At 45.9% G+C, this 26,858-nt stretch overlaps 1 protein-coding gene across 6 annotated transcripts in view; it reads right to left on the bottom strand.

Moving 5' to 3' along the window:
* The window catches only part of LOC137532567 (uncharacterized), a 101,085-nt gene that overhangs the window by 24,842 nt on the left and 49,385 nt on the right, over positions 1-26,858 (bottom strand). For 4 of the 6 annotated variants that reach the window (XM_068253208.1, XM_068253211.1, XM_068253213.1 and 1 more), the window contains exons 9-14: positions 24,320-24,353; positions 18,229-18,262; positions 17,147-17,185; positions 9,035-9,094; positions 5,563-5,829; positions 1,898-1,961 (exon numbers count right to left, since the gene is read on the bottom strand). In XM_068253208.1, the coding sequence (XP_068109309.1) occupies positions 1,898-1,961; positions 5,563-5,829; positions 9,035-9,094; positions 17,147-17,185; positions 18,229-18,262; positions 24,320-24,353 (498 nt within the window). The remainder of the gene's footprint in view (positions 1-1,897; positions 1,962-5,562; positions 5,830-9,034; positions 9,095-17,146; positions 17,186-18,228; positions 18,263-24,319; positions 24,354-26,858) is intronic. The other 2 variants (XM_068253212.1, XM_068253214.1) reach the window with 1 other exon arrangement.

Raw genomic sequence — 26,858 nt, 5'->3', positions numbered from 1 at the left:
TGCTACACAGCCATAGTAGTTAAGGCACCTGTTTTTTCACTGACCTGAGTTAGCGGCCAAGCACCCGCAAAACGCGTTGTCAATTTTAGGTGCTCAAATAAAAGACTGTTTTTCAATAAACTGGTCCAAATTGTTTAACCTCCTGGTGGATACAATTATATCGCCCAGGAGGTGGCGCAGCACTATTTTTTAAAAATTTTTATTTTTTAAATCATGTAGCGAGCCCAGGGCTCGCTACATGATAGCCGCTGTGCAGCGGCATCCCCCCGCCCCCTCCGATCGCCTCCGGCAATCAAAGCAAACAGGAAATCCCGTTCAGAACGGGATTTCCTGTTTGGCTTCCCGGATGACGTCATCGACGTCGTGACGTCAGAGGGAGGCACTGATTGGCCAGGCTGCGCACGGGGTCTTGGGGGGGGGGGGCGGCACCGCGGGTAGCGGCGAATCAGCGCGGAGCGGCGGCGATCGGTATATACACGCAGCTAGCAAAGTGCTAGCTGCGTGCAACGAAAAAAAAATTATGTAAATCGGCCCACCAGGGCCTGAGAAATCCTCTGTGGCGGCTTACCCCGAGCTCAGCTCGGGATTATCCCCCAGAGGGTAAAGAGAGGTAAGGTTCCCTCTCTGTTTAGGACATTAACAGCTTATTAGCCTATCTTTTATTCATTGGGCGCCTCCACCCGTTTTACGTGACGTGAGAGGTATATGGAGGCTGCCATATTTATTTAATTTTAAGCAATACCAGTTGCCTGGCATCCTGCTGATTCTCTGCCTCTAATAGTTTTAGCCACAGACCCTGAACGAGCATGCATATCAGATTTTTCAGACAAAAATCTGACAGGATTAGCTGCATACTTGTTTCAGGTGTGTGATTCAGACAGTACTGATGCCAGGATGATCAGGAGAAAAGCCAGGCAACTGGTATTGTTAAAAGGGAAATAAATAGGTCAGCTTCCATATACCTCTCAAATTAAATTTCCTTCAGGGATAAACTCCTCCCTTTAAAGAGTTCCTAAACCAAATGGAAAACAACGAGTTTCACTTACCTGGGTCTTCTACCAGCTCCCTGCAGGCATCCTGTGCCCACGCCGCTCCTCCGTTCCCCCGCCGCAGCAGTTTCATTTTCGCCAGCGGGCCACTGCGCGTGTGCAGCCCTGGCCATCCGTATACTTGTCCGCATTGCCGTCCGCAGGACGCTATTGTGGACAGCACCGCGGACAGGTGTATGGATGGCCAGGGCTGCGCAGACACAATGGCCCACCAACTCCCAGTCAGGAAAAAACGAAACTTAGCGGCGGCGTGGGAACGGAGAATCGTTAAACGGCGTGGGCACAAGATGGCTGCAAGGGGGCTGGTAGAAGCCCCAGGTAAGTTAACACATTTAGTCTAAGTTCCCTTTAAAGCCATTGAGTCCACACCTAAAAAAAAAAAAAAAAAGTCAGATACTTACCTAAGGAGAGGAAAGGAGAGGGTCCTAATGAGCCTTCCCTCTCCTCTCCCGGTGCGCTTGGTGCTGCATTGGCTCCCCCGTTCAAATCCCCCGCCACGGGGACTTCGGAAATCTTCGGGAGCTGAGGCGGCTCCATACTGTGCACGTGCGAGTGCGTCATAGAGAACGCTCGCGCATGCGCAGTGTAGAGTGGCCCGTCTCGAATTTCCAAGGCCTCCCTTCGGCGGGAAAACCGCTGTATTTGACCGAAATGAAATGGTCAAATACGGCTATACCGCTACGGGGAAGCCAGCGCAACAGCGGGGACCGGGAGAGGAGAGGGAATGCCCTATGGGACCCAGAGCCTCCCTCTCCTTAAGCGAGTATCTGACTTTTTTATTTAGATTTCGGATCCCATTCACTTTAAGGATACAATGCTACAAACTGCAAAGGCTGTTAAAACGGTACCTTGTTTTTTGCTTTTGGAATCTTTGTGAGAAGGATCATTCATTTTCTTCTGGTCTTCAAAGGCCTAGTGTAAACAAAACAAAAAAAAAAAAAAAAAGGAAAAGTCAGGTACTCGTATTCGAAATCTATTACAAAATTAGAACATAGTGTAAAAGTTCATTTATTTCAGTATTTCAACTTGAAAGGTTAAACTAATATATGAAGTAGACTCATTACATGCAAAGCGAGATATTTCAAGCCATTATTGGTTATAATTTCCATGATTATGGTTTACGGCTTATGAAAACCACATAATCAAGATCTCAGACCATTAGAATACTGTGAAAATGCTCTATATTCTAGGCTCAAAGTGTCAGACTCTAATCGGCTAATTAATCCAAACGCCTGCAAGAGGGTTCCTATTTCATATATCTGTTTTACCTTTCTACTTAAAGACCGCTCCATGCCAATGGGCATGGCCGCGGCGGCAGCCCCAGGACCACCTAACGCCAATTGGCGTCAAGTCCTGGGGCTCTGTTTTGCAGGCGATCGCGCGCAGGCTCCGCCCCCTCTTTAGTCTTTGAGAGGCAATCGCCGCCCGGGAGACTGTTGTACAGCGCTGCGATCAGCAGCGCTGTACTGGGGACAGCCGTGTGACACGGCTGTCCCCTCCTGACTGTCGGTGGTGATCGGCTGTCATAGGCTGCAGCCTATGACAGCGGATCACATGGATTGGCCAGCAGGGGGAGGGAGGGAGAGCGGAATATTATCAATATAAAAAAAACAGCAGAATTTGTTTATTTTTGCCTTAATGTTTGTTTTTCTTAATAAACAAATAAACAACTTGGGTGGGGATCAGACCCCACCAACAGAGAGCTCTGTTGGTGGGGAGAAAAAGAGGGGAGAATCTCTTGTGTGCTGTGTTGTGCAGCCCTGCAGCTTGGCCTTAAAGCTGCAGTGGCCATTTTCACAAAAATTAGCCTGGTCTTTAGGGGGGGGTGGGGGGGGGGGGGGTGTTCCACTGTGGTCCTCAAGTGGTTAAAGTGGACCTGAACTCTTGCACAGGACGGAAGAAAAACCGAGAAAAGAAACCAGTGTGTATTTAGAGAGTTTAGCCTGTTTAATTCCCCCTCATGTGTGTCTGATCATAAGTTGTAATTTGATCTCTCTCATGTCACATGACTGCCACGGCAGAGATGGCAGATAAGCTCATTTGAAAGCACATGATGTTAACAATATGTCTGCTTCCATGAATCAGGAAGTATAAACACTGGAGATTTATTTTAGAGTTTAGCCTGTCTATTTTCCCCCTTATCTTTGACTAATCACAAGTTCTAATTTGATCTCTCATCTGTGTCAGCTGGCTGCCAAGGTAAGGGCTGGTTCAGATGGACGTTTGGAGGCGTTGCGTTCGTTGGCGTCGCGGCGGCAATGCGTTCGGGCTTTCAGCAGCGTTCGCATTGCGTTCGCGTTTTTCTTCCCCTAGGGAGACATTACCCGTCGCGGTTAACCGCCCCTGGAAGCAACATGTAGCTTCCAGGGGCTCCTTGAACGCCAGTGAAAATCGGGACCCGAACGCCGCGTTCGTGCAAACGCGTGTAAAAGCTTGGTACAAACGCTCCCATTCACTTGAATGGGAGCGTTTAACGCCAAGCCCCGAACGCTGGCAGTAAACGCTCTGCAAGCGTCCGTCTGAACCAGCCCTAAAGCAGCTAATTTGTAAACACAGGATGTTAATACTATCTCTGCTTTCATGAAAGCAAGAAGTAGACACTGTAGATTTATTGCAGGATTTGTATCAGCTGTAACAAATAAATGTATTTTTTTAAAGGTTAGTATGCTGTTGCATATCTTTTAGAGCAGAGAGGACGTTCTGAGTTCAGGTCTGCTTTAACCTGCCTGGCGTTCTGATTCCCGCGGCCGCGTGAACTTTTTTTGTGCATATTTTTTTTATTATGTAGCTAGCCTAGCGCTAGCTACATGATTCCCCCCCTCCCTGCGGCGTCCCTCCCACCCCTTCGATCGCTGCCGGCGCAAAGACGCGTCCAGAAATCCCGTTCTAAACGGGATTTCCTTCAGGGCTTCCCCAGTCGCCATGGCAACGAACGGAGTGACGTCATCGACATTGTGACGTCACTGGGAGTCCCGATCCACCCCTCAGCGCTGCCTGGCACTGATTGGCCAGGCAGCGCCTGGGGTCTCGGTGGGGGCGGCCCTGTATCGCGGCGGGTAGCGGCGGTGATCGGGTAGGACACGCAGCAAGCAAAGTGCTTGCTGCGTGTTTTAAAATAAAAATTATTCAAAATTGGCCCAGCGGGGCCTGAGCGTGATCTCCGGCATCTAGGGAGGTTAAGTTGAACTACTGAAATAAATGAACTTTTGCAACTGTGCTTTCTGTTTACGGTAGAATGCTGCAGGCCTCAGTTTACGACAGGGGTCTCAAACTCAATTTACCTGGGGGGCTGCAGGAGGCAAAGTCAGGATGAGGCTGGGCCGCATAAGGAATTTCACAATCGCGGAGCATCGCCGCCTCTGCCCGCCCCTCTCACTCTTCCTTCACAGAGAGGGGCGGGGAGAGGCCACGATCCGTGTGGCGATTGACGTCAGGAGGGGCAGAGCTGAAGCTGAAAGCTCTGCCCCTTCCAGGAAATGCCGGCGGATTGCCCCCCAGGCGATTTGGGGGCTCTGCAGCCCTCGTTTAGCAGCGGGGATGCGGCGGATTACTTGGAAGCACTGAAGCGAACTATAAGGAAGCTTTTGCCGGCGAGGGCCACAAAATATTATATCGAGGGCCGCAAATGGCCCGCAAGTTTGAGACCCCTGGTTTAAGATATCTGTTCTCAGAATAAATGCCCTTCCATCTGAAAGAAGTGAAGCTGAAATGCCATCAGAAGAGGCCCATTTCTTGCAACACGCTAATTGTGTATTTTTACGCTAGCAATACACAGCTTGATTATAGCCTGATATGCCAAACCAATCAATTCCTAATATACAAGCAAACTCAACTTTCAAGATTTCAATAGAGGTCTATTGAGCATCAATAATTATTATCATTTAGTATTTATATAGCGCCGACATCTTCCGCAGCGCTTTTCAGAGTATATATAGGCTCGTCACAATTGAACCGCAAGCAATATTCTGCTGGAAGAAGGGCAACACTATGGGTCATTGATCTGCTACGGCTCCTGAATTAAAGGGAACTCGAAGAGAGCGGTATATGGAGGCTGCCAAACGTATTCCATTTTAAGCAATACCAGTTGCCTGGCAGCCCTGCTGATTCTTTGCCTCTAATACTTTTAGCCACAGACCCTGAACAAGCATGCAGCAGATTCAGGTGTTTCTGACATTATTGTCAAATCTAACAAGAATATCTGCATGCTTGTTTTTGGTGTGATTCAGATACTACTGCAGCCAAATAGATCAGTAGGGCTGCCAGGCAACTGGTATTGTTTAAAAGGTGATAAATATGGCAGCCTCCATATAACTCTTGCTTCAGGTTCACTTTACCAAGTGTAAAAAAACAACAACAAAAAACAAACAGAACGTTGTGGCGTGAGAACCATGAATTTGAAGATAATGGTCCGCAGCACATCTACAGCTGCACAGCATTTTATGGGTCTTCAATAAAGCCAATTTACACTTGGATGTGGTGCGGACCATTATCTTCAAACAAGATGGATCTTCACCCTGTTGGTACAAGGGGTTGGTTCCCGCACACCCACAGAGGATTGCCGAGGTGCTGTTCCATCCTTCGTGGCAAGCAGGGATTTGGCATTTTTGAATTGCGCTACAGTAAATGCCTTCTTTTCCTCTTCCAATTTCAGCTTCTCATCTGCAATGCGTTTTTGTAAATCTTCCACGCGATTCTTGTGTTTTACCGAAGCTTCCATAAAGACAGAACAGACTTTCACAATGAACCTCTCATCATCGCCGTCTTCGATGTGGTAGGTTTTCTGAGGAGATGAAATAGTTGTGTTACACAAAGATAACGGATGTGACTTGTATCCATTTGTCTAGGTCAGTGATTTACACTGATCTATGGCAGTCTTTCAACCTGTATTCTGTGGATGTTAACCATAATTCCATATGGGCTCTCCAGGGATGTGTGAAAGTTTTATAATTACGTACTGGGCTCCTCTGTGTCATCTTCACTCACACTTACTTGGGCCCTCTATGTCATCTTCATATAATCCTAAGTACCAGCCTACCATGTACCGTATATACTCGCATATAAGCCGAGGTACCCAATTCCCCCCTGAAATCAGGAAAAAGTTATTGACTCGCATATAAGCCCACTACCCAGTATGGTCCCCTCCCCAATATAGGGTAAATAGACAGCAGAGTATACATAGCCAGACAGTGTGAATAGCAGGGAAGCAGATGCCATAAGGCAAGGTAATGATGCAGGCTCAGGCAGTAAACATCCTCCAAGCACTGAAAGGGCAGCAGTTTTTAATCAATCATTGCCCGTTTGCCTGTGGTGAAGTTTGATTTTGATATTGATCACCTAGCTATTGATCACCTGCAGCTCTTCATCTTCATTAACTAGGACAGTGTAAATGGTGAGAGAAACTTGCAACACTGAGGATTCCTGCTGTTTCTGTATCAGCCCTCCTACTCCCTCAATATGGTGTGGAGTGTGTGGCAATAGGACAGCTGACCTGTGCCCCCGTTGTGGCTACAATGAAGAAGAGTGGAGAGAGAAGCATTCCATGCTGCGTTGGGGTCCCCATTGTGCCCTGTGCCCCCCCCCCCCCCCCGCGCAACATGATGTGGGGAATGCGGCAATAGGACAAGTGACCTGTGTCCCAGTTGGAGCAGAGTGGAGATATAAGCATGCCGTGTAGCACTGGGGATCCCCGCTGTGTGCAGTGTCTGTGCTCGTCCACCTCCCGTAACAATGTGGAGTGTGTGGCAATAGGATGACTGACCTGTGTCCCATTGTGAAGGCTGTGGTGGAGTGGAGTGAGCAATCGCGTCCCGTGCAGTGCCGGGGATCCTTCTTTAGCATCTCCGTGTGTCTGTCGCTGTGCCTCAAGACACCACTAGATGGCGTCCTAGATATGAGACACAGCCAGTACATCAGAGAAGCACATGAATCCCTGGTGATGCATGTGATGCTGTCGCTCTCCTGCGCCTGCTGCAATGGGACACAGGTCAGTGGTCCTATTGCCGCATGCCCCACATGTTACGGGATGGGCAGACACAGAACACAGCGGTGATCCCAAGTTCTACATGCAAGCTTCTATCTCCGCTCCTTCCGCAACACAGACACTGGTTTATCTATCCTATTGATGCATGCCACACACCATGTTACGGAGGAGGTGGGCGGGCACATGCACCGAACACAGCAGTGATCCGAAGTACGACTCGCAAGCTTCTATCTCTACTCCGCTTTACAATAGCAACAAAGGGACCACCGGTCATATGTCCTATTACCGCACTGCAGGCATGGAAACAGCTGATGGTGGGGGCACAGTACATGGCTCGCATATAAGCCAAGGGGTAACTTTTCAGCACATTTTTTGTGTTGAAAAATTTGGCTTATATGAGAGTATATACAGTATGTGTTCATTACTGGCACAATGATTACATGACTGCCATGACACATGACCACATCCTATGGTGCTGAATAAGAACCTGGAAGGCCTGAGGTTGAGACAGTGGCCCATATGCAATTCACTTTTTCACCAGAGTTTTCTCCTAGGAGATAATTTTTCATCTTCGATTTAAAATAACTTTCCAGCACTTTTCAATTTAAAAAGTACCAAAAAGTAGGTAAAAAAAGTACTATCAAATTTATTTTCAGTATGTTCTTGCTGTCTGGTGGCTTAAGGCATTTTATTGACAAGTTTAAAATGATCATCTAGGTGAAAAAGTGAATTGCATATGGGCCAGTGTGTGAAGAGGAAATGGGGAAGGCAAACCAGTAACTATATGTTAAAACTCTAAAGTGTACCAGAGGTGGATTAGTGGGCAGAAGTGGGACACAGGCATGTTCCCATCTAAAGGGCATGCCTCTGTGTCCCCTCAGCACTGCTCTCTGTGCCTTCTGCACCCCGCTGACCCCCTGATTCTAACAACAGCCAGCTTGGTTGGCAATCTAGATAGGTAAGGGGAATCCTTAGCAGGAGATGCACCTCTGCATAATGCCCCTTCCCAGCATCTCACTGGCTCTTCCCCTCCACTGCATCTCCCCTTCCTCTCCTCTGAGTGCTCTCGGAGGAGGGCACGGAGCTGAGTCTGCAGCATTGTGAGCCCAAGGTTGGGGCTATTTTTTTTTTTAGCTGAACATGAAACTGATAGGCAGAGAGAGAAAAGAGCGATGGTAAGGGACGCTACCTCATCCGAGTAGCCCTCTGGATCAGACAGAATCTTTTTTTTTGTTGTTGCCGTCACAGTTTCTCTTTGAAGATGAGCACTATATGTGGAAAAAAAGGGCAAGTGCTTGCTAAGCAGCACCTGACTTATTTATGGCTTCGGCAAAGACTTCTCAGCAAATGTAAAGCCACATAATGTGCTATATACAAGTCAGGTGCTGCTTCTCCCCATGCAGTGTACAGCTTCTAAGTCACTTAGCATACCTGTTCTCAAAACTAACTGGCTGGAGAAACCAGCTGCAGTGACCTGTATCTAATGACTTTACAGGAGGAGCAGAAACACAAACTACTGCAGAGAAGTCTCACCACTGCAATGTCCAAGATAAAGGAAACCGAGAGATAATTGAAGCTGCTGAAAACTACTGACATCATTGGGTTAAGAACATACATGTCAAACTCCAGCCCGCTGGGCTAATCTGGTCCTCAGTGCCATTAAATTTGCCCCCTTCCCCCCCCCCCCCCCCCCCCAGTGGTTTCCCCACTTTGCATTATGTTTGTCCCACTGTAGATCAACAGAGAAGCTATATCTGATGTAAAGCCCTCTGACACCAGGGAAGCCATATGGGGAGGGAGGGGGAAATCACTAAACACTAGGGAACTGCATGGGGGAGGCAGGGGGCCACAAGACACTAGGACTGTATCAGGGTTGGTGGTGGTGGTGGTGGTGGTGGGGATTAGACACCGGGAAACTTTATAAAGGGGGGGGGGGGGGGGGGAGTTCATATTCGGCCCACTTTGTATTTGAGTTTGACACCCATAACTTAAAAGATATATTTACCAAGTATTCAAACAGCTCCGGATTGCACAAGAAAGTATCCTGGTCACTGTCACTGAGATCCTAAAGAAAGACAAAGCAGCATTACAGATGCAGCTTGGATTGGTCCCCAAAATTGTAGCAAAGAATCTGCAACACAAGTGGAGCTCTTCCCAAAACAGGAAGTCTGATCGGATACTGTAGTCTCCCCTGCTTATTTCTAAAAGCTCCACAGCTTTGCGCATTCCCACTGCTGCCCAATGGTTTGTGTGTCTACACTACTTCCATAACTGTGATCAGCAGTCTACACATCAAACCTGACAGGACAGGAAGTCTCTAAAAAAAAATAAAAAAAAAATACATGAGTTTTACTTACCTGGGGCATCTACCACCACCCTGCAGCCATCCTGTGCTCTCGCAGTCATTAATGGCTCCTCTGGTCCCCCGCTGCCAGCTAGGTTTATTTTTGCCGACTGGGAGTCGGCCAGCCACCATGCGTACGGTTTTTACGCATTCCTGCTGGTGCAGGAAGCTATTGCAGACATCAACAAGTACATTTTTACGCGTTACGAGTGTAGTGCGTAAAATTTTACGCATTACAACCGTACATTTTACGCGTTACGGTTGTAATGCGTACATTTTTACGCATTACACCCATAACGCGTAAAAATGCACTTGTTGATGTTTGCAATAGCTTCCTGCACCAGCAGGAATGTGTAAAAATGTACGCATGGCAGCCAGCCGACTCCCAGTCGGCAAAAACGAAACTAGCTGGCAGCGGGGGAGCAGAGGAGTCATAAGTGACTGCGAGGGCACAGGATGGCTGCAGGGGGCTGGTAGATGCCCCAGGTAAGTAAAACTCATGTTTTTTTTTTTTTTTTTTGTTTGTTTTTAGAGTTAAGGTTCCCTTTAAAGTGAACCTAAAGGCATAAAAAAAATGAGATGAACTCACCTGGGGCTTCCCTCAGCCCCCTGCAGCTGATCGGTGCCCTCGCAGCTCCGCTCCGATGCCTCTGGACCCGCCGGTGACGACTTCCGGTTTCGCCGTCACCGGCCGACAGGCATGGGAACACGAGTGATTGTTCACGTTCCCAGCCTGTATATCTCCCCCTATGCTGCTATTGCGGCCAGCAGGGATCAATATAATTGTTTATCTCATCAGTTTATTTTCACCTCGGGTTCACTTTAAACTTGTATGTTTCTATGCCAACTACCTTCTGTCACCATGAACCTAGCTGGTTGTATGGCCGCACACTAGGCATCATTACTACCTCAGCAGTACTGGCTGCTGTCACAATCGGGGCTTTATGGAGTACCCAAAGTTAGTTTTCAAGTGGGGAGGGAAAAAGGAGGTAGTGTTTATAGGGTAACAGGAAAAAAAGGACGCCGGCGGCTAGTGGATGAAAAGGGCACCGCCATAGACTAATGCATTTATCATTAACCACTTCAGGACCACAGTCTTTTCGCCCCTTAAGGACCAGAGCCTTTTTCTCCATTCAGACCACTGCAGCTTTCACGGTTTAATGCTCGGTCATACAACCTACCACCTAAATGAATTTTACCTCCTTTTCTTGTCACTAATACAGCTTTCTTTTGATGCTATTTGATTGCTGCTGCGAGTTTTACTTTTTATTATATTCATCAAAAAAGACATGAATTTTGTCAAAAAAATGACTTTTTTAACTTTCTGTGCTGACATTTTTCAAATAAAGTAAAATTTCCTATACATTTGAGCGCGAAAGTTATTCTGCTACATGTCTTTGATTAAAAAAAACCCATTCAGTGTATATTTATTGGATTGGGTAAAAGTTATAGCGTTTACAAACTATGGTGCCAAAAGTGAATTTTCCCATTTTCAAGCATCTCTGACTTTTCTGCGCACCTGTCAGGTTTCATGAGGGGCTAAAATTCCAGGATAGTACAAATACCCCCCAAATGACCCCATTTTGGAAAGAAGACATCCCAAAGTATTCAGTGAGAGGCATGGTGAGTTCATAGAAGATTTTATTTTTTGTCACAAGTTAGCAGAAAATGACACTTTGTGACAACAACAACAACAAAAAAAAAGTTTCCATTTCTTCTAACTTGCGACCAAAAAAAAATGAAATCTGCCACGGACTCACTATGCTCCTCTCTGAATACCTTGAAGTGTCTACTTTCCAAAATGGGGTCATTTGTGGGGTGTGTTCACTGTCCTGGCATTTTGGGGGGTGCCTAATTGTAAGCACCCCTGTAAAGCCTAAAGATGCTCATTGGACTTTGGGCCCCTTAGCGCAGTTAGGCTGCAAAAAAGTGCCACACATGTGGTATTGCCGTACTCAGGAAAAGTAGTATAATGTGTTTTGGGGTGTATTTTTACACATACCCATGCTGGGTGGGAGAAATATCTCCGTAAATGACAATTTTTTTATTTTTTTTACACACAATTGTCTATTTATAGAGATATTTCTCCCACTCAGCATGGGTATGTGGAAAAATACACCCCAAAACACATTATACTACTTCTCCTGAGTACGGCGATACCACATGTGTGGCACTTTTTTGCACCCTAACTGCGCTAAGGGGCCCAAAGTCCAATGAGTACCTTTAGGATTTCACAGGTCATTTTGAGAAATTTCGTTTCAAGACTACTCCTCACGGTTTAGGGCCCCTAAAATGCCAGGACAGTATAGGAACCCCACAAATTACCCCATTTTAGAAAGAAGACACCCCAAGGTATTCCATTAGGAGTATGGTGAGTTCATAGAAGATTTTTTTTTTTTGTCACAAGTTAGCGGAAATTGATGTTAATTGTTTTTTTTCACAAAGTGTCATTTTCCGCTAACTTGTGACAAAAAATAAAATCTTCTATGAACTCACCATACTCCTAATGGAATACCTTGGGGTGTCTTCTTTCTAAAATGGGGTCATTTGTGGGGTTCCTATACTGCCCTGGCATTTTAGGGGCCCTAAACCGTGAGGAGTAGTCTTGAAACCAAATGTCGCAAAATGACCTGTGAAATCCTAAAGGTACTCATTGGACTTTGGGCCCCTTAGCGCACTTAGGGTGCAAAAAAGTGCCACACATGTGGTACCGCCGTACTCAGGAGAAGTAGTATAATGTGTTTTGGGGTGTATTTTTACACATACAGATGCTGGGTGGGAGAAATATCTCTGTAAATGACAATTACTTGATTTTTTTTACACACAATTGTCCATTTACAGAGAGATTTCTCCCACCCAGCATGGGTATGTATAAAAATACACCGCAAAACACATTATACTACTTCTTCTTCTGAGTACGGCGATACCACATGTGTGACACTTTTTTGCAACCTAGGTGCGCTAAGGGGCCTAACGTCCTATTCACAGGTCATTTTGAGGCATTTGGATTCTAGACTACTCCTCACGGTTTAGGGCCCCTAAAATGCCAGGGCAGTATAGGAACCCCACAAGTGACCCCATTTTAGAAAGAAGACACCCCAAGGTATTCCGTTAGGGGTATGGTGAGTTCATAGAAGATTTTATTTTTTGTCACAAGTTAGTGAAAAATGACACTTTGTGAAAAAAACAATAAAAATCCAATTTCCTCTAACTTTTGACAAAAAATAAAATATTCTATGAACTCATCATACACCTAACAGAATACCTTGGGGTGTCTTCTTTCTAAAATGGGGTCACTTGTGGGGTTCCTATACTGCCCTGGCATTTTACGGGCCCAAAACTGTGAGTAGTCTGGAAACCAAATTTCTCAAAATGACTGTTCAGGGGTATAAGCATCTGCAAATTTTGATGACCGGTGGTCTATGAGGGGGCAAATTTTGTGGAAGCGGTCATAAGCAGGGTGGCCTCTTAGATGACAGGATGTATTGGGCCTGATCTGATGGATAGGAGTGCTAGGGGGGTGACAGGAGGTGATTGATGGGTGTCTCAGGGGGCGGTTAGAGGGGAAAATAGATGCAATCAATGCACTAGGGACGTGATCGGAAGGGGGTCTGAGGGGGATCTGAGGGTTTGGCCGAGTGATCAGGAGCCCACACGGGGCAAATTAGGGCCTGATCTGATGGGTAGGTGTGCTAGGGGGTGACAGGAGGTGATTGATGGGTGTCTCAAGGTGTGATTAGAGGGGGGAAATAGATGCAAGCAATGCACTGGCGAGGTGATCAGGGCTGGGGTCTGAGGGCGTTCTGAGGTGTGGGCGGGTGATTGGGTGCCCGCAAGGGGCAGATTAGGGTCTAATCTGATGGGTAACAGTGACAGGTGGTGATAGGGGGTGATTGATGGGTAATTAGTGGGTGTTTAGAGGAGATAAGAGATGTAAACAATGGATTTGGGAGGTGATCTGATGTCGGATCTGCGGGCGATCTATTGGTGTGGGTGGGTGATCAGATTGCCCGCAAGGGGCAGGTTAGGGGCTGATTGATGGGTGGCAGTAACAGGGGGTGATTGACGGGTGATTGACGGGTGATTGACAGGTGATCAGGGGGGATAGATGCATACAGTACACGGGGGGGGGGGGGGTCTGGGGAGAATCTGAGGGGTGGGGGGGTGATCAGGAGGGAGTAGGGGGCAGATTAGGGACTTAAAAATAAAATAGCGTTGACAGATAGTGACAGGGAGTGATTGATGGGTGATTAGGGGGGTGACTGGGTGCAAACAGTGGTCTGGGGGGTGGGCAGGGGGGGGTCTGAGGGGTGCTGTGGGCGATCAGGGGGCAGGGGAGGGGGAAATCAGTGTGCTTGGGTGCAGACTAGGGTGGCTGCAGCCTGCCCTGGTGGTCCCTCGGACACTGGGACCACCAGGGCAGGAGGCAGCCAGTATAATAGGCTTTGTATACATTACAAAGCCTATTATACTTGTTACATGCGGCGATCCGGGTGCTAGTAACCCGCCGGCGCTTCTGAACGGCCGGCGGGTTACAACGAACGGTGGGCGGAGCCAGTCCCCGGCGGCTGATCGCGTCACGAATGACGCGATCGCCGCACAGCCACTCCCGCAGCCGCCCCCGCCGATGGGCGTATTGCGGTCGTTTGGGCCCGGTCTTTGCCGCCGCCCATCGGCTGGGGGCGGTCGTTAAGTGGTTAATATGGTGCCCAAAGCAGAAAAAAGGGTGCCGAATATTGTTAGCAATATTAGAACATTAAAGTTTTTGAAATAGGTTATCGTTTTAGTCATATTAATTTGTTTGTATGTACAGATTTTACAGTATCAAAGATATTATCGTTTCTATGTGTAAAAGGGTGTTTGTGCAGGGGAATGGTTCGGGATAGGCAACAACCGAAGGGGGGTTAGGCACAACCTGGTGGAGGATGAATAGGGTTAGGCACCACCGGGTGGGGGGGTGGTTAGGGTTAGGAACACAACTGGGAGCAAGGGGGGGGGGGGTTAGGGACCACCAGGAGAGTGGTTAGCTTTAGGGCTGGTTCACACGGACGTCTGCTGAGCTTTCGCTTGGCGCCGCGTTCAAACGCTAGCGTTTAAGAGCTAGCTTTTGGGAAGCGTTCAAGGCTAGCAGTTCTGGTCTCTGCTATTGTTTTCTGGCATTTACCGCCTCTGAAAGCAAGATGTTGCTTTCGACACTAGACGCAACGCTGGGATCTACTGCCAGGCTTTCATGAAAGCCTGCAAAAGCCAGCTCTAAACGCTCCCATTCACTTGAATGGGACGGCGGTAGATCCCAAAAACCGCCGCGTCTAAAACGCCGCTTAAACGCCACAAAAACGCCCATGTGAACCAGCCCTTAAGCATCACCAGGGAGTGTTCTGTGTGAGTAGGGTTGGGTTATGCTGTATTGTTAAATTACGTAATGATTTATACTGTTAATATCTTTTCGTTAATATCTCGCGTCTGTTTTAAAACAGTATTACCAATTTTGTTAACAATGTTTATTGTTATTGAGATTTTGTTATCCACTGGGACCGATTCATTATCCAGCCAGGCCCTTTTTTCCTGATGCCCTTTCTTCCTGATGCCCTTTTTTCAAGCAACCGTTTTTATAGTTTTATTCCAATCTCCCTGTTCTCTGTCTTGAAGCAGATTTACAGTTTGGCATACCATACAACAAAGAACACTGCTTATTGCCAATATACATATCCTATCTGCCTTTGCAGTAAAGTAATTTGTGTAAAAATGTACAAGTATGGTTAAGTGACTGTGATAATCATAAAAAGCTACTGAAAGGGTTAATATACTTTATTCTGAAGCTTAAAAAAATGATGTGCCAATTTCCGCAAAAGTTGTGCTTCGAACACTAACAAAAGTTGACTGACTGAACAAATACAGAGGGTTTATTTTCCAGCAGGATTCAGTGTTTTTAGTTAGGAAAATCTGTATCCTATCCATATACAGATACATTTCTGAATGAATTTGATGATATACTATGCATGTAATGGCAGCTTCTAGCAATGCTGTTCTGTGAGCTGGGAGGACTTGTGATTTTTAGAGACGACATTCCTTATTAACAAACAATTAAGATGAGGAACTTAAAGAGACTCTGTAACATTAAAAAGATCCCCTGGGGAGTACTCACCTCGGGTGGGGGAAGCCTCCGGATCCTAATGAGGCTTCCCACGCCGTCCTCTGTCCCACGGGGGTTTCGCCGCAGCCCTCCGAACAGCCGGCGACTGTGCCGACTGTCAGTTCAATATTTACCTTTGCTGGCTCCAGCGGGGGCGCTGTGGCGGCTTTCCGTTCCGAACTACACGGAAATACCCGATCTCATTCGGTTCCGCTCTACTGCGCAGGCGCAGGAAACTTGCGCCTGCGCAGTAGAGCAGATCCGACGGCGATCGGGTATTTCCGTGTAGTTCGGAGCCGACAGCCGTCAGAGCGCCTGCGCAGGAGCCAGGAAGGTAAATATTGACGTCGCCGCTGCACGGACTCCACGGAGGGCTGCAGCGAGACCCCTGACGGATGGAGGACGGCGTGGGAAGCCTCATTAGGATCCGGAGGCTTCCCCCACCAGAGGTGAGTACCCCCCAGGGGATCTTTTCATGTTACAGATCCTCTTTAAAGTGAACCAGAGACGAAGCACCCTCATGTATTTACCATATATATCAGTGGGAACATTAGAGAAAACACCTACCCTGCTCTCTGTTTCATTCTTCACTGCTTAGCCTGCTTGTTATCAGCCCTGATAAAATCCCTGACTAAGCATTCCGTCTGGCTTTGCTCAGGAATCATCATAGCTGAGATGTTTTTTCAAGCCCAAGCCTGCCTCCTTTTGGCTCTGCTATAATGACTCAGCTATAATGATTCCTGAGCAAAGCCAGACTGAATTGCTCAGCCAGGGATTTTATCAGGGCTGATAACAAGCAGGCTAAAGGTCCGTACACATGCCGGACTGCAGGCAACGACAGGTCCGTCGTCACCTCCTGCTGGGCGAGTTTTCAGCAGACAGTCCGGCGTGTGTACAGTCTGTCGGCGGACTGATAAGGCTGTTTCTGAGCGATCCGCCGAGCGGATCGCTCAGAAACAGCCGTACCAGTCTGCGGACAGACTGTACACACGCCGGACTGTCGCTGGAACGCCTGCCCAGCGGGAGGTGATGACGGACCCGTCGTTGCCTGCAGTCCAGCGTGTGTACGGACCTTAAGCAGTGAAGAATGAAACAGAGCAGGGTAGGCGTTTTCTCTAATGTTCCCACTGATATATATGGTAAAATACATGAGGGTGCTTCATGTCTGGTTCACTTTAAATTCAGTTCAGTACTTCTTCCTAGTAACAAGCTAGTGTCAGAATTTTCCAACATAAACAAAACGAATCTACAGAACAAAAGAAAAAAAAACAAACTAGAAAAATACTACAAATTGATTTACAGCAACTTGCTATGACATTTTGATTCACATTTATTTGAAAGGCCTATTCAGAGTTCTATGTTTTACAAGCATCACAAGGATATCTAAAATATATATGAAATGTGTATAAACATAAATTTGGAAGACACTTGTATATTAAATGGATTAAATGGGCCCTTAAGTGATTGCACCACTAAACCTCCAGATTTCAGCTTATCCAGCCCCATGTAAAAGTGATTGGTGGTTGTCGTAAAACAGCACAAGGCCAAGAAGTGTACATCTTGCTACAATAATGTGCACCTGAGTATACAATAAAGCTCCCTGGACATTTCTCTATATAAATATTCGGTTGACTTCATACCATGCTGCGCACTTCCATGTCGCTGTCGTAGTTCACTTCCTGAAATATGTAGAAAAACATCAATGCAAAGATCACCGTTACAGAATACTATAAACTTAAGAGACATTACTGAAGGAAACACACAGCGATTATTGTTTATTTGCTTTAGTTGTTAGTTTTGTTGTTGTTTTTTTTAATTAATTAGTAGCACTGAACTGTATATTAATTTCTTGTTTATACAATATGTTTACAGCAGGTATGACTTCCAATAAGTCAGCAAGCGTTGGCTGTAATATTGATTAGCTAGTAATTCATGGTCTTTAAGGGTAACAGATTAACTACATGTCAGGTTTACTTACCTGGGTCTTCCTCTAGCCCACTTGAGGCTGCTCGGCCCCTAGCCATCTCTACTGGGTGCTTCTGTCCCCTGCAGGACAGCCTGGTACTTTGCCCGTGTTACGCTTTATTAAAACCTGACATGTATTTCATCTCAGGTTCACTTCGAAGACTGCAGTCTCAAGACCTACAGGCCATAATATTTCCTCGCTAAATCGCAAGTGTTTTGTAGAGTGATTTTTTTTGTTTTTTAACTGAATGCGAAAGTATGCGATTTTTCATCATTTAACATTTGAACCACGATCGCTCCAAAATCACAGAAAAGTGATGCATGCACGAGTTTCTGATTTTCGCGAGTCACTGGCAATCACTGCAGTGAGATCACAGTCATATGACATAAATTAAACAAGCGCTTTTCAAAGCGCTAGCGATCGCCAGTGATTCAAAGTGCTGCGGAAATTGCACGGAAAGCTCTCCAGTGGGCCCTAAGCATGGCTGGGTTGTGACTTGCCCTCCACACACTGTATTCAATAATCAGTGTAGGGAGGGACATCCAAGTATAAAGGCTCCAGGGGAATGTTACAGAGAGACTGCAAGTTCTCAGAGAAGGAGGAGCCTAGCTCCTGGGTCATGTGACTTTGTTCATTATGAACATGTGAGTGTGACTCCAAGAAAGTTCTATTTAGGGTTAGTTCTACAAATACAATTACTTATTGCCTAAGTTTATTTTTACTACAGGTTTGCTTTAAATAACTACCAGTACTAACCAGATCATCTGTAACATTTTCAGGACAATATTTGCTGTTGGAGAAGGGGAGAAAAAAGAAAATTCATAAGACAAGTTCAGAACATTTGGACAAGGATATTATAATTTCAGTCGTAACACCACAGAGAAGGCTACATTGTGGTCAGGATAGAAGACTGGATAACCCTTTAAGGCCAATGGGAATCCGTACAAAAAAAAAAGCCAGATACTTACCTAAGGAGAGGTAAGGTGCTGAGTCCTATAGAGCCTTCCTGCTCCTCTCCTGGTGCCCTCGTTCCAGCGCTGGCTGCCCGGTAGCAGTATTCAACCAGTTTGACCAAATACTGCTCTCTCTGCCACTTCAAAAGTAGATCACCAGGGAGGGGGACAGCACTAGATACCAGTGAACGACTGTATAGGTGAGGAAAGGGGGGCCACTACACACCAGCGAACTGTATAGAGGAAGGAGAGGGCCACTAAATACCAGGAAACTATATATGGGAGGGAGGACCACTAAACATCAGGAAATTGTGTAGATGAGGGTGAGAGGACCACTTCACATCAGGCAACTGTATAGGGGATGGAGGGGGCTATTAGACACCAGGGAACTTAATAAGGGAGAGAGGTGGTCACTAGACATTGAGGTTGGTCCGCAACTTGGTCCCAGAGCTCAATTTCGGCCCACTTTGTATTGGAGTTCGACACCCCTGATCTAGACTATCAGTGACCATAGGGGATGAGGAAAACCCAGTGTTTACCATGTTTGCAGCCAGGGAGGGTTGGAGAGCTTGGAGGTTTACCCATGGAATGGGGTAATGGTATTTGCAGGAGTAGAGGTGTGTGGTACCTGTCTTTCCATGCATCAGTGGAACTTTATTATAGAAACTTAAACCTAGTACACACTTTCAATTATAATTGGCCAATCATTGACCAATTTTACCACCTCCATGTAGTATGAGGGTTTACTTACGCAATCTGATAATAGTATTCAATATCTGTTGATCTTTATAGTACTTTATACTACTAACTTTATACTACTTTAACTTGGTCAGTGATTGGCCAATCATAACTGAGAGTGTGTACCAGGCATTAAGCCTTTTACACTCATCCAATTTTGGACAATTTGTAAGTAGTTTGAGGCCGGCCCACTTATTAGGAAGATTCTCTCACTTCCTGATCTTTTTGACCCTGTCACAGAAACAGGAAGAGAGTGGAATTAGAACAAAAAACAGATCTCAGATGTGCTCAGTGTACCCTTCCATAAATTAGCATATAGCAAGGCAGTTAAAAATTTCACCGGTGTTCAACATAAAAGGACACATTAAGTGAGAGGTATATGGAGGCTACCAAATTTAATTTTCTTTTAAACAATACCAGTTGCCTGGCTGTCCTCCTCCTGATCTTTCATGCACCAGTAGTGTCTGAATCACAGACCAGAAATAAGCAGGCAGCTAATCCAGTCAGACTTCAGTTAAACACCCGATCTGCATGCTTGTTCAGGGTCTATGGCTCAAAGTATTATTATTATTATTATTATTATTATTTAGTATTTATATAGCGCCGACATATTACGCAGCGCTGTACAGTGTATATATATATATATATCTTGTCACTAACTGTCCCTCAAAGGAGCTCACAATCTAATCCCTACCATTGCCATATGTCTATATTATGTAGTGTAAGTACTGTAGTCTAGGGCCAATTTTTAGAGGGAGCCAATTAACTTATCCGTATGTTTTTGGAATGTGGGAGGAAACCGGAGTGCCCGGAGGAAACCCACGCAGACACGGAGAGAACATACAAACTCTTTGCAGATAGTGCCCTGGCTGGGATTCGAACCGGGGACCCAGCGCTGCAAGGCGAGAGAGCTAACCACTACGCCACCGTGCAAAGGATCAGCAGGACAGCCATGCAATCTTCATTGTTGAAAATGATATAAATATGGCATCCTTCAGATTCATCTCACTTCAGATTTGCTCTAAATTTCTGTACACCCATCTTAAAGCAGTATAAAACTCTAAATATTATTCAATAAAAACATGTTTTCCTACTTTTTATATCCCATACAGTTATCATATTTGGTTTTGTGCAGAAGTATTATTATTCATTTAGAAATTACAAGTTCCCAATGTACATTTTTTTTGCTCTGAAAGCTGACTTTGCATTTTATTCATAACTGGTGTGTTCATATTGTAATGTACCCAGAAATGCTTTCTGAGTGTCTGTCTGTGTTCAGGAGAGTCTGCACAGTCAGAGAAGTGTTTACATTCCTCACTTGATACGATGAAGTAAACACAGGGTAATATCTCCAGTTCGGATGCGCCCAGCTTTCCCTGCAGGGAGCTTGTAAGTCCTGTGTTTAACTAGTTGAATGCTGTTCTAGCTGTTCTAGTTCTGCACGGCACTGCTTCTCTCACCGCCACACCTCTCTATAGCGTGGTGTTTCACAGCCTCCTCCTCCTGAATGCAGGGGAATAGCAATAGCCATAGCAGCTGCTATGGGGCACTGGAGCAGAGGGGGACCAAGTGGTACTTGATGTATTCACCATTAACTTTCTTGAGTTCCTCCAGCCTCTGACTTTGTCTCAGTGCTCATGATCTATGAAAATAATTAACGGATATCCATAAGGTAGGTGGCGTTGATCTAGAGTGCCTACATCTGAGGGCCCCATGAAAGTTATGCTATGGGACCCCAAAATCTCTAGCTATGCTACTGCCTGAATGGTTTCCATATATCCCTCAATGAGCTGGGACGGTCTTGGCAAAGTTTACAATTGGGCTTACTAGGGTACTGCAGTAATCAACAAACATCTCTAGTGTGGATATCATGTCCTTAGGGTACATAGAATCATCTGATCTAGTAAACCTAGACTGGATTAAAAAAAGGACTACACCTTAGCAGCTGAGATTTGCCATCCTCCTGCATGCTGGTTTCCTTCCCCATTCCAACAACATACTGGTAGACTTAGTGGCTTTCCCCGGAATCCAACGCTAGACAATGAGGATGGTAGATGGCTGTGAAATCCGTTGAGGGACTTTTCGTGATATAAGGTAGGTAACTGTGTACCTTGTAAAGCACTGTGTAAGGTGTCAGCGCTAAAAATGCTTAATAAGTAAAAAACTTTAGTGAATCAAGCTACTCTAGGCTTAAAGAACAAGTACACACATCTTTAAACACTTTGCGATTCAGGTGACAGAACGTTATTAGCAAAAGTGGATACGTGTAAAATTCTTGATTGGTACCTAGTTCATTTAATGAACAGAGATATATTTTTCAATCTACTCAAACCCCATAAGCTACATTAGAAAACTTGCCTGAAGTTGAAGATTGTTGATAATAGTTTTGTAGGGCAATTCAGGAATAATCATTATACAGATACTCTGCCAAGCAGCCAATTCTGCTCCATGGAGAAGCAAGAGGGAGAATGAGCTGGACGCACTGGATCCACAATAGTGATTGGCCAAGTATTATCCAACTCAGACGGTGGCTGAAGGAGAGGCCAACACTATAGTGGATACTTGAACCCAATGCTTGTCTGTTACCCAACACAATCACAATTGATCAACTTGATCAAAGAAAATCTTGTACCAGCATTTCCTCTTTGCTCTAAAAGATTATTTACAGCATAAAATCTACTAGCTCATTGCTTCAGTGAGCAGCTTCTGGCTGCCTCTGTAGAGGTGTTAACATATTTTGTTTACATTCCTTTCTCATGTACATTTAGTAATTATCAGCAAACTGCCAGATGTGTCCTGTAGAGAGCTGAGAAGTGATCACTAGATAGATTTTAATATATAAATACAGCAGCTATGCAATAGAATGCAATGACAGCTTTCAGAGCAGATACATTGTACTTTAGGAATTTGTAATTTATAGACAGACAATAGTACTTGTGCACAAAAGTAAATATGTTAACTGAATAGGTAATAAAAAGTAGGGAAACACATTTTTATTGAATGTTATGTCAGAGTTAGCCCGCGTTAAAGAGTACCTAAGCTAAAAATCCTCCGAGGTAGATGGAGCAATCACCTGCCTGGAGGGAGGCTGCCAGAGGAGGGGAGTATTTAACCCCCATACGTCCTCATTAAAGGGAACCTTAACTGAACAGGGGGTAAAGAGTTTCACTTACCTGGGGCTATTACCAGCCCCCTGCAGCAGTCCTGTGCCCTTGGAGCTGCTCTGGAATCCTCCGGTCCCCCGCTGTCACTTAGTTTCGTTTTTGACGACTCACCAGTCGGCCGGCCGCCATGCGTATTATAGGACGCATTCCCTACTGCAATTAGCGCTGTTGCGGACCGCAACGCGTACAAAAATACGCGTCGACGCATATCTATGCATGCGGAATGTGGCAACTCGTATTTTTGTACGCGTTGCGGTCCGCAACAGCGCTAATTGCAGTAGGGAATGCGTCCAATAATACGCATGGCGGCCGGCCGACTGGTGAGTCGTCAAAAACCAAACTAAGTGACAGCGGGGGACCGGAGGATTCCAGAGCGGCTCCAAGGGCACAGGACTGCTGCAGGGGGCTGGTAATAGCCCCAGGTAAGTGAAACTCTTTACCCCCTGTTCAGTTAGGGCCCGTTCACACCTGCAATCGCAGGCGCCGGCGTTTTGCGGGAGTGATTTTCCCCGCGATTAGCGCGGAAAAAATCACTGGACACTGCGGCGGTTTTGGAGCGATCGCGATTAGCGTGCTGTGCACGCTAATCACGATCGCTAATCGCGGAACGCTCGTCGCCGTCAAACCGCTGCCTGCGTGAGAACACTGCCACTCGCTAGCTAGCGGTTTGCCGTGAGCAGGAATCGCTCGATTCCCGCTCAGGTGAGAACGGGCCCTTAAGGTTCCCTTTAAGACAGAGCCTCTCCTGACAAGTTGTGAAATTTCCAGTCAGATTATTGTGTATTCTGAGCAGCTCACTGTGCAGCACTAGAGGCCAAAAGAAGGCAAAAGCAAAACGCCACAGAATCGGGACCCAGGTTTGCTGAGAATAGCAGGGAAAAGATCAATTGTTCACTAAAGGTAACTTTTTAAAAACTAACCATAAAACACACAGGGGAGTCAATTTATAAAGAGTGGAATCTTACAGTGAAATCTCACTTTGAAAAATGGAAGGGTGGTACAATTGCACTTGTTTAACTTTATGCAACATATATGCTGAACTGAAACCTTTTCTAAGCAGCAGAACACTCATTAGCAGCTTCAATAGAGTTCTTGTTTGAGACAAGTGCACTGCTTTTGAGCTCAGTTAGCAGAACTTGTGCTGTACATTCTTGGAATGCTTTGATCTCTCTCTCTAGCAGAAAAACTATAGAAACTGAAAGTCCTCTATTATTGTCTCACACTGCTCCTTAGTGACAAGTAGAGATGTGGCGAACCGTTCGGCGGCGAATATCTCTGAATCCCTGGGGGGGGGGGGGGGTTTACCACTTCTGGGTCGCTCTGACCTGGAGTAGTACGCCTGCGCTGCCCGGCGGAGCGTGTCCTAGATCACGCTCCTGTTGCCGGGCACTTTCCGCGCATGTGCATGAGGTCATGAACAACGTCACGCTCATGTGTGGAGAGTGCCCGGCAACAGGAGCGCGATCTAGGTCGCGCTCCGCCGGGCAGCGCAGGCGTACTACTCCGGGTCAGAGCGACCCGGAAGTCGTAAACCCCCCAGAGATGTTCGCCACATCTCTAGTGACAAGTGAACGTAAATACACATTACAGCAATACTATTTAGAAGCAAGAAAATGTAACAAAGAAATGAAAAAGTGCTAAAATAAATTGGCCCGGGAGCACTGGCAAGCCTCTAAATAAATTGGCTGCTAAAGGGTTAAAGCTCAAAGCAGGTGGCTTAGTCGCACTGTGGCAAAACTAGGTGCCACATAGCAGCAATGTTATACTGCACGGGGCGCGTAAGGAGAATTCCACCTCCTCCAAGTTGTGACGACTAGGATGGGGAATAGTATTTAATGCCAACAGGGATTTGAGCTGCAGCAGGAAGAGACATACAGCTCACCCTGCTGCGCCCAGCTCACCAGCGGTAAAGCTGGCAAGTCACATGACAGGACAGCATTAACATAAATGTTGCCATTTCACTATTAATATTGGGTGAGGGTATATAAGTACCTGTTACCATCTGCTTTATGGGCTGCCTTTAACTCTGAAAGAAAGATGCAGAATATGTAAGTAAGCAAAATATTGTAATGGTATACTTTTGATAGTTTGATAACATCTAGTTTACCAAAATGTACAGTGGTTTGCAAAAGTGTTCGCCCCCCTTGAAGTTTTTCCACATTTTGTCATATTACTGCCACAAACATGAATCAATCCTATTGGAAGTCCACATGAAAGACCAAATACAAAGTGGTGTACACGTGAGAAGTGGAACGAAAATCATACGAATCCAAACATTTAAAAAAATAACTGCAAAGTGGGGTGTGCGTAATTATTCAGCCCCGAGTCAATACTTTGTAGAACCACCTTTTGCTGTAATTACAGCTGCCAAGCTTTTAGGGTATGTCTCTACCAGCTTTGCACATCTAGAGACTGAAATCCTTGCCCATTCTATCAAAAAACTTTCAGGATAAAGAATGAGGGAAGTTGAGTCAAATGACCACACTGGTTTTTTATAAAAGTATCAAAAAACACCTTTTTATTAATCAAAAAACAAAAACAACACAGACAAACATCTAATTAAAAAGAGTCACCAGATGGCCACACAACTCTGCTATGGCGCCGTCATGCACACAAACCACGCACACAACTCCTATGTAACCAATAGTATAAACTTCTGGATATAATGATATAGCCTAAATGTTGATCAACCAATAACAGTGACGTCACAAAGATATTAGTACCACAAATGATAAAGGTATTCATGCACAGTTCAGCAGTAGGTTGAAATATACAGGCAGGCAAACCATGCAGGCAAAGTTCAACGGGTTAGACTGCAGTGTGTATGTAGCCAAAGAGAAGCAGCACTGAATTTAGCATGTATAGCATCTACGAGCATGCGGGCCCATTCTTCTTTGCAAAGCAGCTCCAGCTCAGTCAGATTACATGGACAGCGTTTGTGAACAGCAGTTTTCAGATCTTGCCACAGATTCTCGATTGGATTTAGATCTGGACTTTGACTGGGCCATTCTAACACATGGATATGTTTTGTTTTAAAGGGAAGGTTCAGGGAGAGGCAAAAAAAAAAAAAAACAAACATCAAAATCCACTTACCTGGGGCTTCCTCCAGCCCGTGGCAGGCAGGATGTGCCCTCGGCGCCGCTCCGCAGGTTCCCGGTGGTCGACCCGCAGTACAGCCCGGAGGACGTCCGATGACGTCAGCACGCCCGCGTGAAACGCAGATTGGAGCGCAGAAGAAGCCCGACATGGCAGCCGGCCTGGCCAGGTCGGCCATCGGAGACCACCGGGAGCCTGCGGAGCAGCGCCGAGGGCACATCCTGCCTGCCACGGGCTGGGGCAGGTAAGTGCACTTTTTTTTTTTTTTGCCTCACACTGAACCTTCCATTCCATTGTTGCTTGCCCAGGCTTTATGTTTAGGGTTGTTGTCCTGCTGGAAGGTGAACCTCCACCCCAGTCTCAAGTCTTTTGCAGACTCCAAGAGGTTTTCTTCCAAGATTGCCCTGTATTTGGCATTCATTTTCCCATCAACTCTGACCATCTTCCCTGTCCCTGCTGAAGAGAAGCACCCCCAGAGCATGATGCTGCTACCACCATATTTAACAGTGGGGATGGTGTGTTCAGAGTGATGTGCATTGTTAGTTTTCCGCTACACATAGCATTTTGCATTTAGGCCAAAAAGTTCCATTTTGGCCTCATCTGACCAGAGCACCTTCTTCCACATGTTTGCTGTGTCCCCCACATGGCTTGTGGCAAACTGCAAATGGGACTTCTTATGCTTTTCTGTTAACAATGGCTTTCTTCTTGCCACTCTTCCATAAAGGCCAACTTTGTGCAGTGCACGACTAATAGTTGTCCTATGGACAGATTCCCCCACCTGAGCTGTAGATCTCTGCAGCTCGTCCAGAGTCACCATGGGCCTCTTGACTGCATTTCTGATCAGCGCTCTCCTTGTTCGGCCTGAGAGTTTAGGTGGACAGCCTTGTCTTGGTAGGTTTACAGTTGTGCCATACTCCTTCCATTTCTGAATGATCGCTTAAACAGTGCTGCGTAGGATGTTTCAAGGCTTTGGAATTCTTTTTGCAGCCTGCTTTAAATTTCTCAATAACTTTATCCCTGACCTGTCTGATGTGTTCTTTAGACTTCATGGTGTTGTTGCCCCCAATATTCTCTTAGACAACCTCTGAGGCCGTCACAGAGAAGCTGTATTTGTACTGACATTAGATTACACACAGGTGCACTCAATTTAGTCAATAGCAATCATCAAGCAATATCTATGGGCAACTGACTGCACTCAGACCAAAGGTGGCTGAATAATTACGCACACCCCACTTTGCAGTTATTTGTAAAAAATGTTTCGAATAATGTATGATTTTCGTTCCACTTCTCATGTGTACACCACTTTGTATTGGTCTTTCACGTGGAACTCCAATAAAATGGATTCATGTTTGTGGCAGTAATATGACAAAATGTGGAAAACTTCAAGGGGGCCGAAATCTTTTGCAAACCACTATTTATTACATGAAAACACACA

The sequence above is a fragment of the Hyperolius riggenbachi genome, chromosome 9 (genome assembly GCF_040937935.1).
Source record: "Hyperolius riggenbachi isolate aHypRig1 chromosome 9, aHypRig1.pri, whole genome shotgun sequence".
Taxonomy (NCBI): domain Eukaryota; kingdom Metazoa; phylum Chordata; class Amphibia; order Anura; family Hyperoliidae; genus Hyperolius; species Hyperolius riggenbachi.
This window is presented reverse-complemented; position numbering and strand designations above follow the sequence as displayed.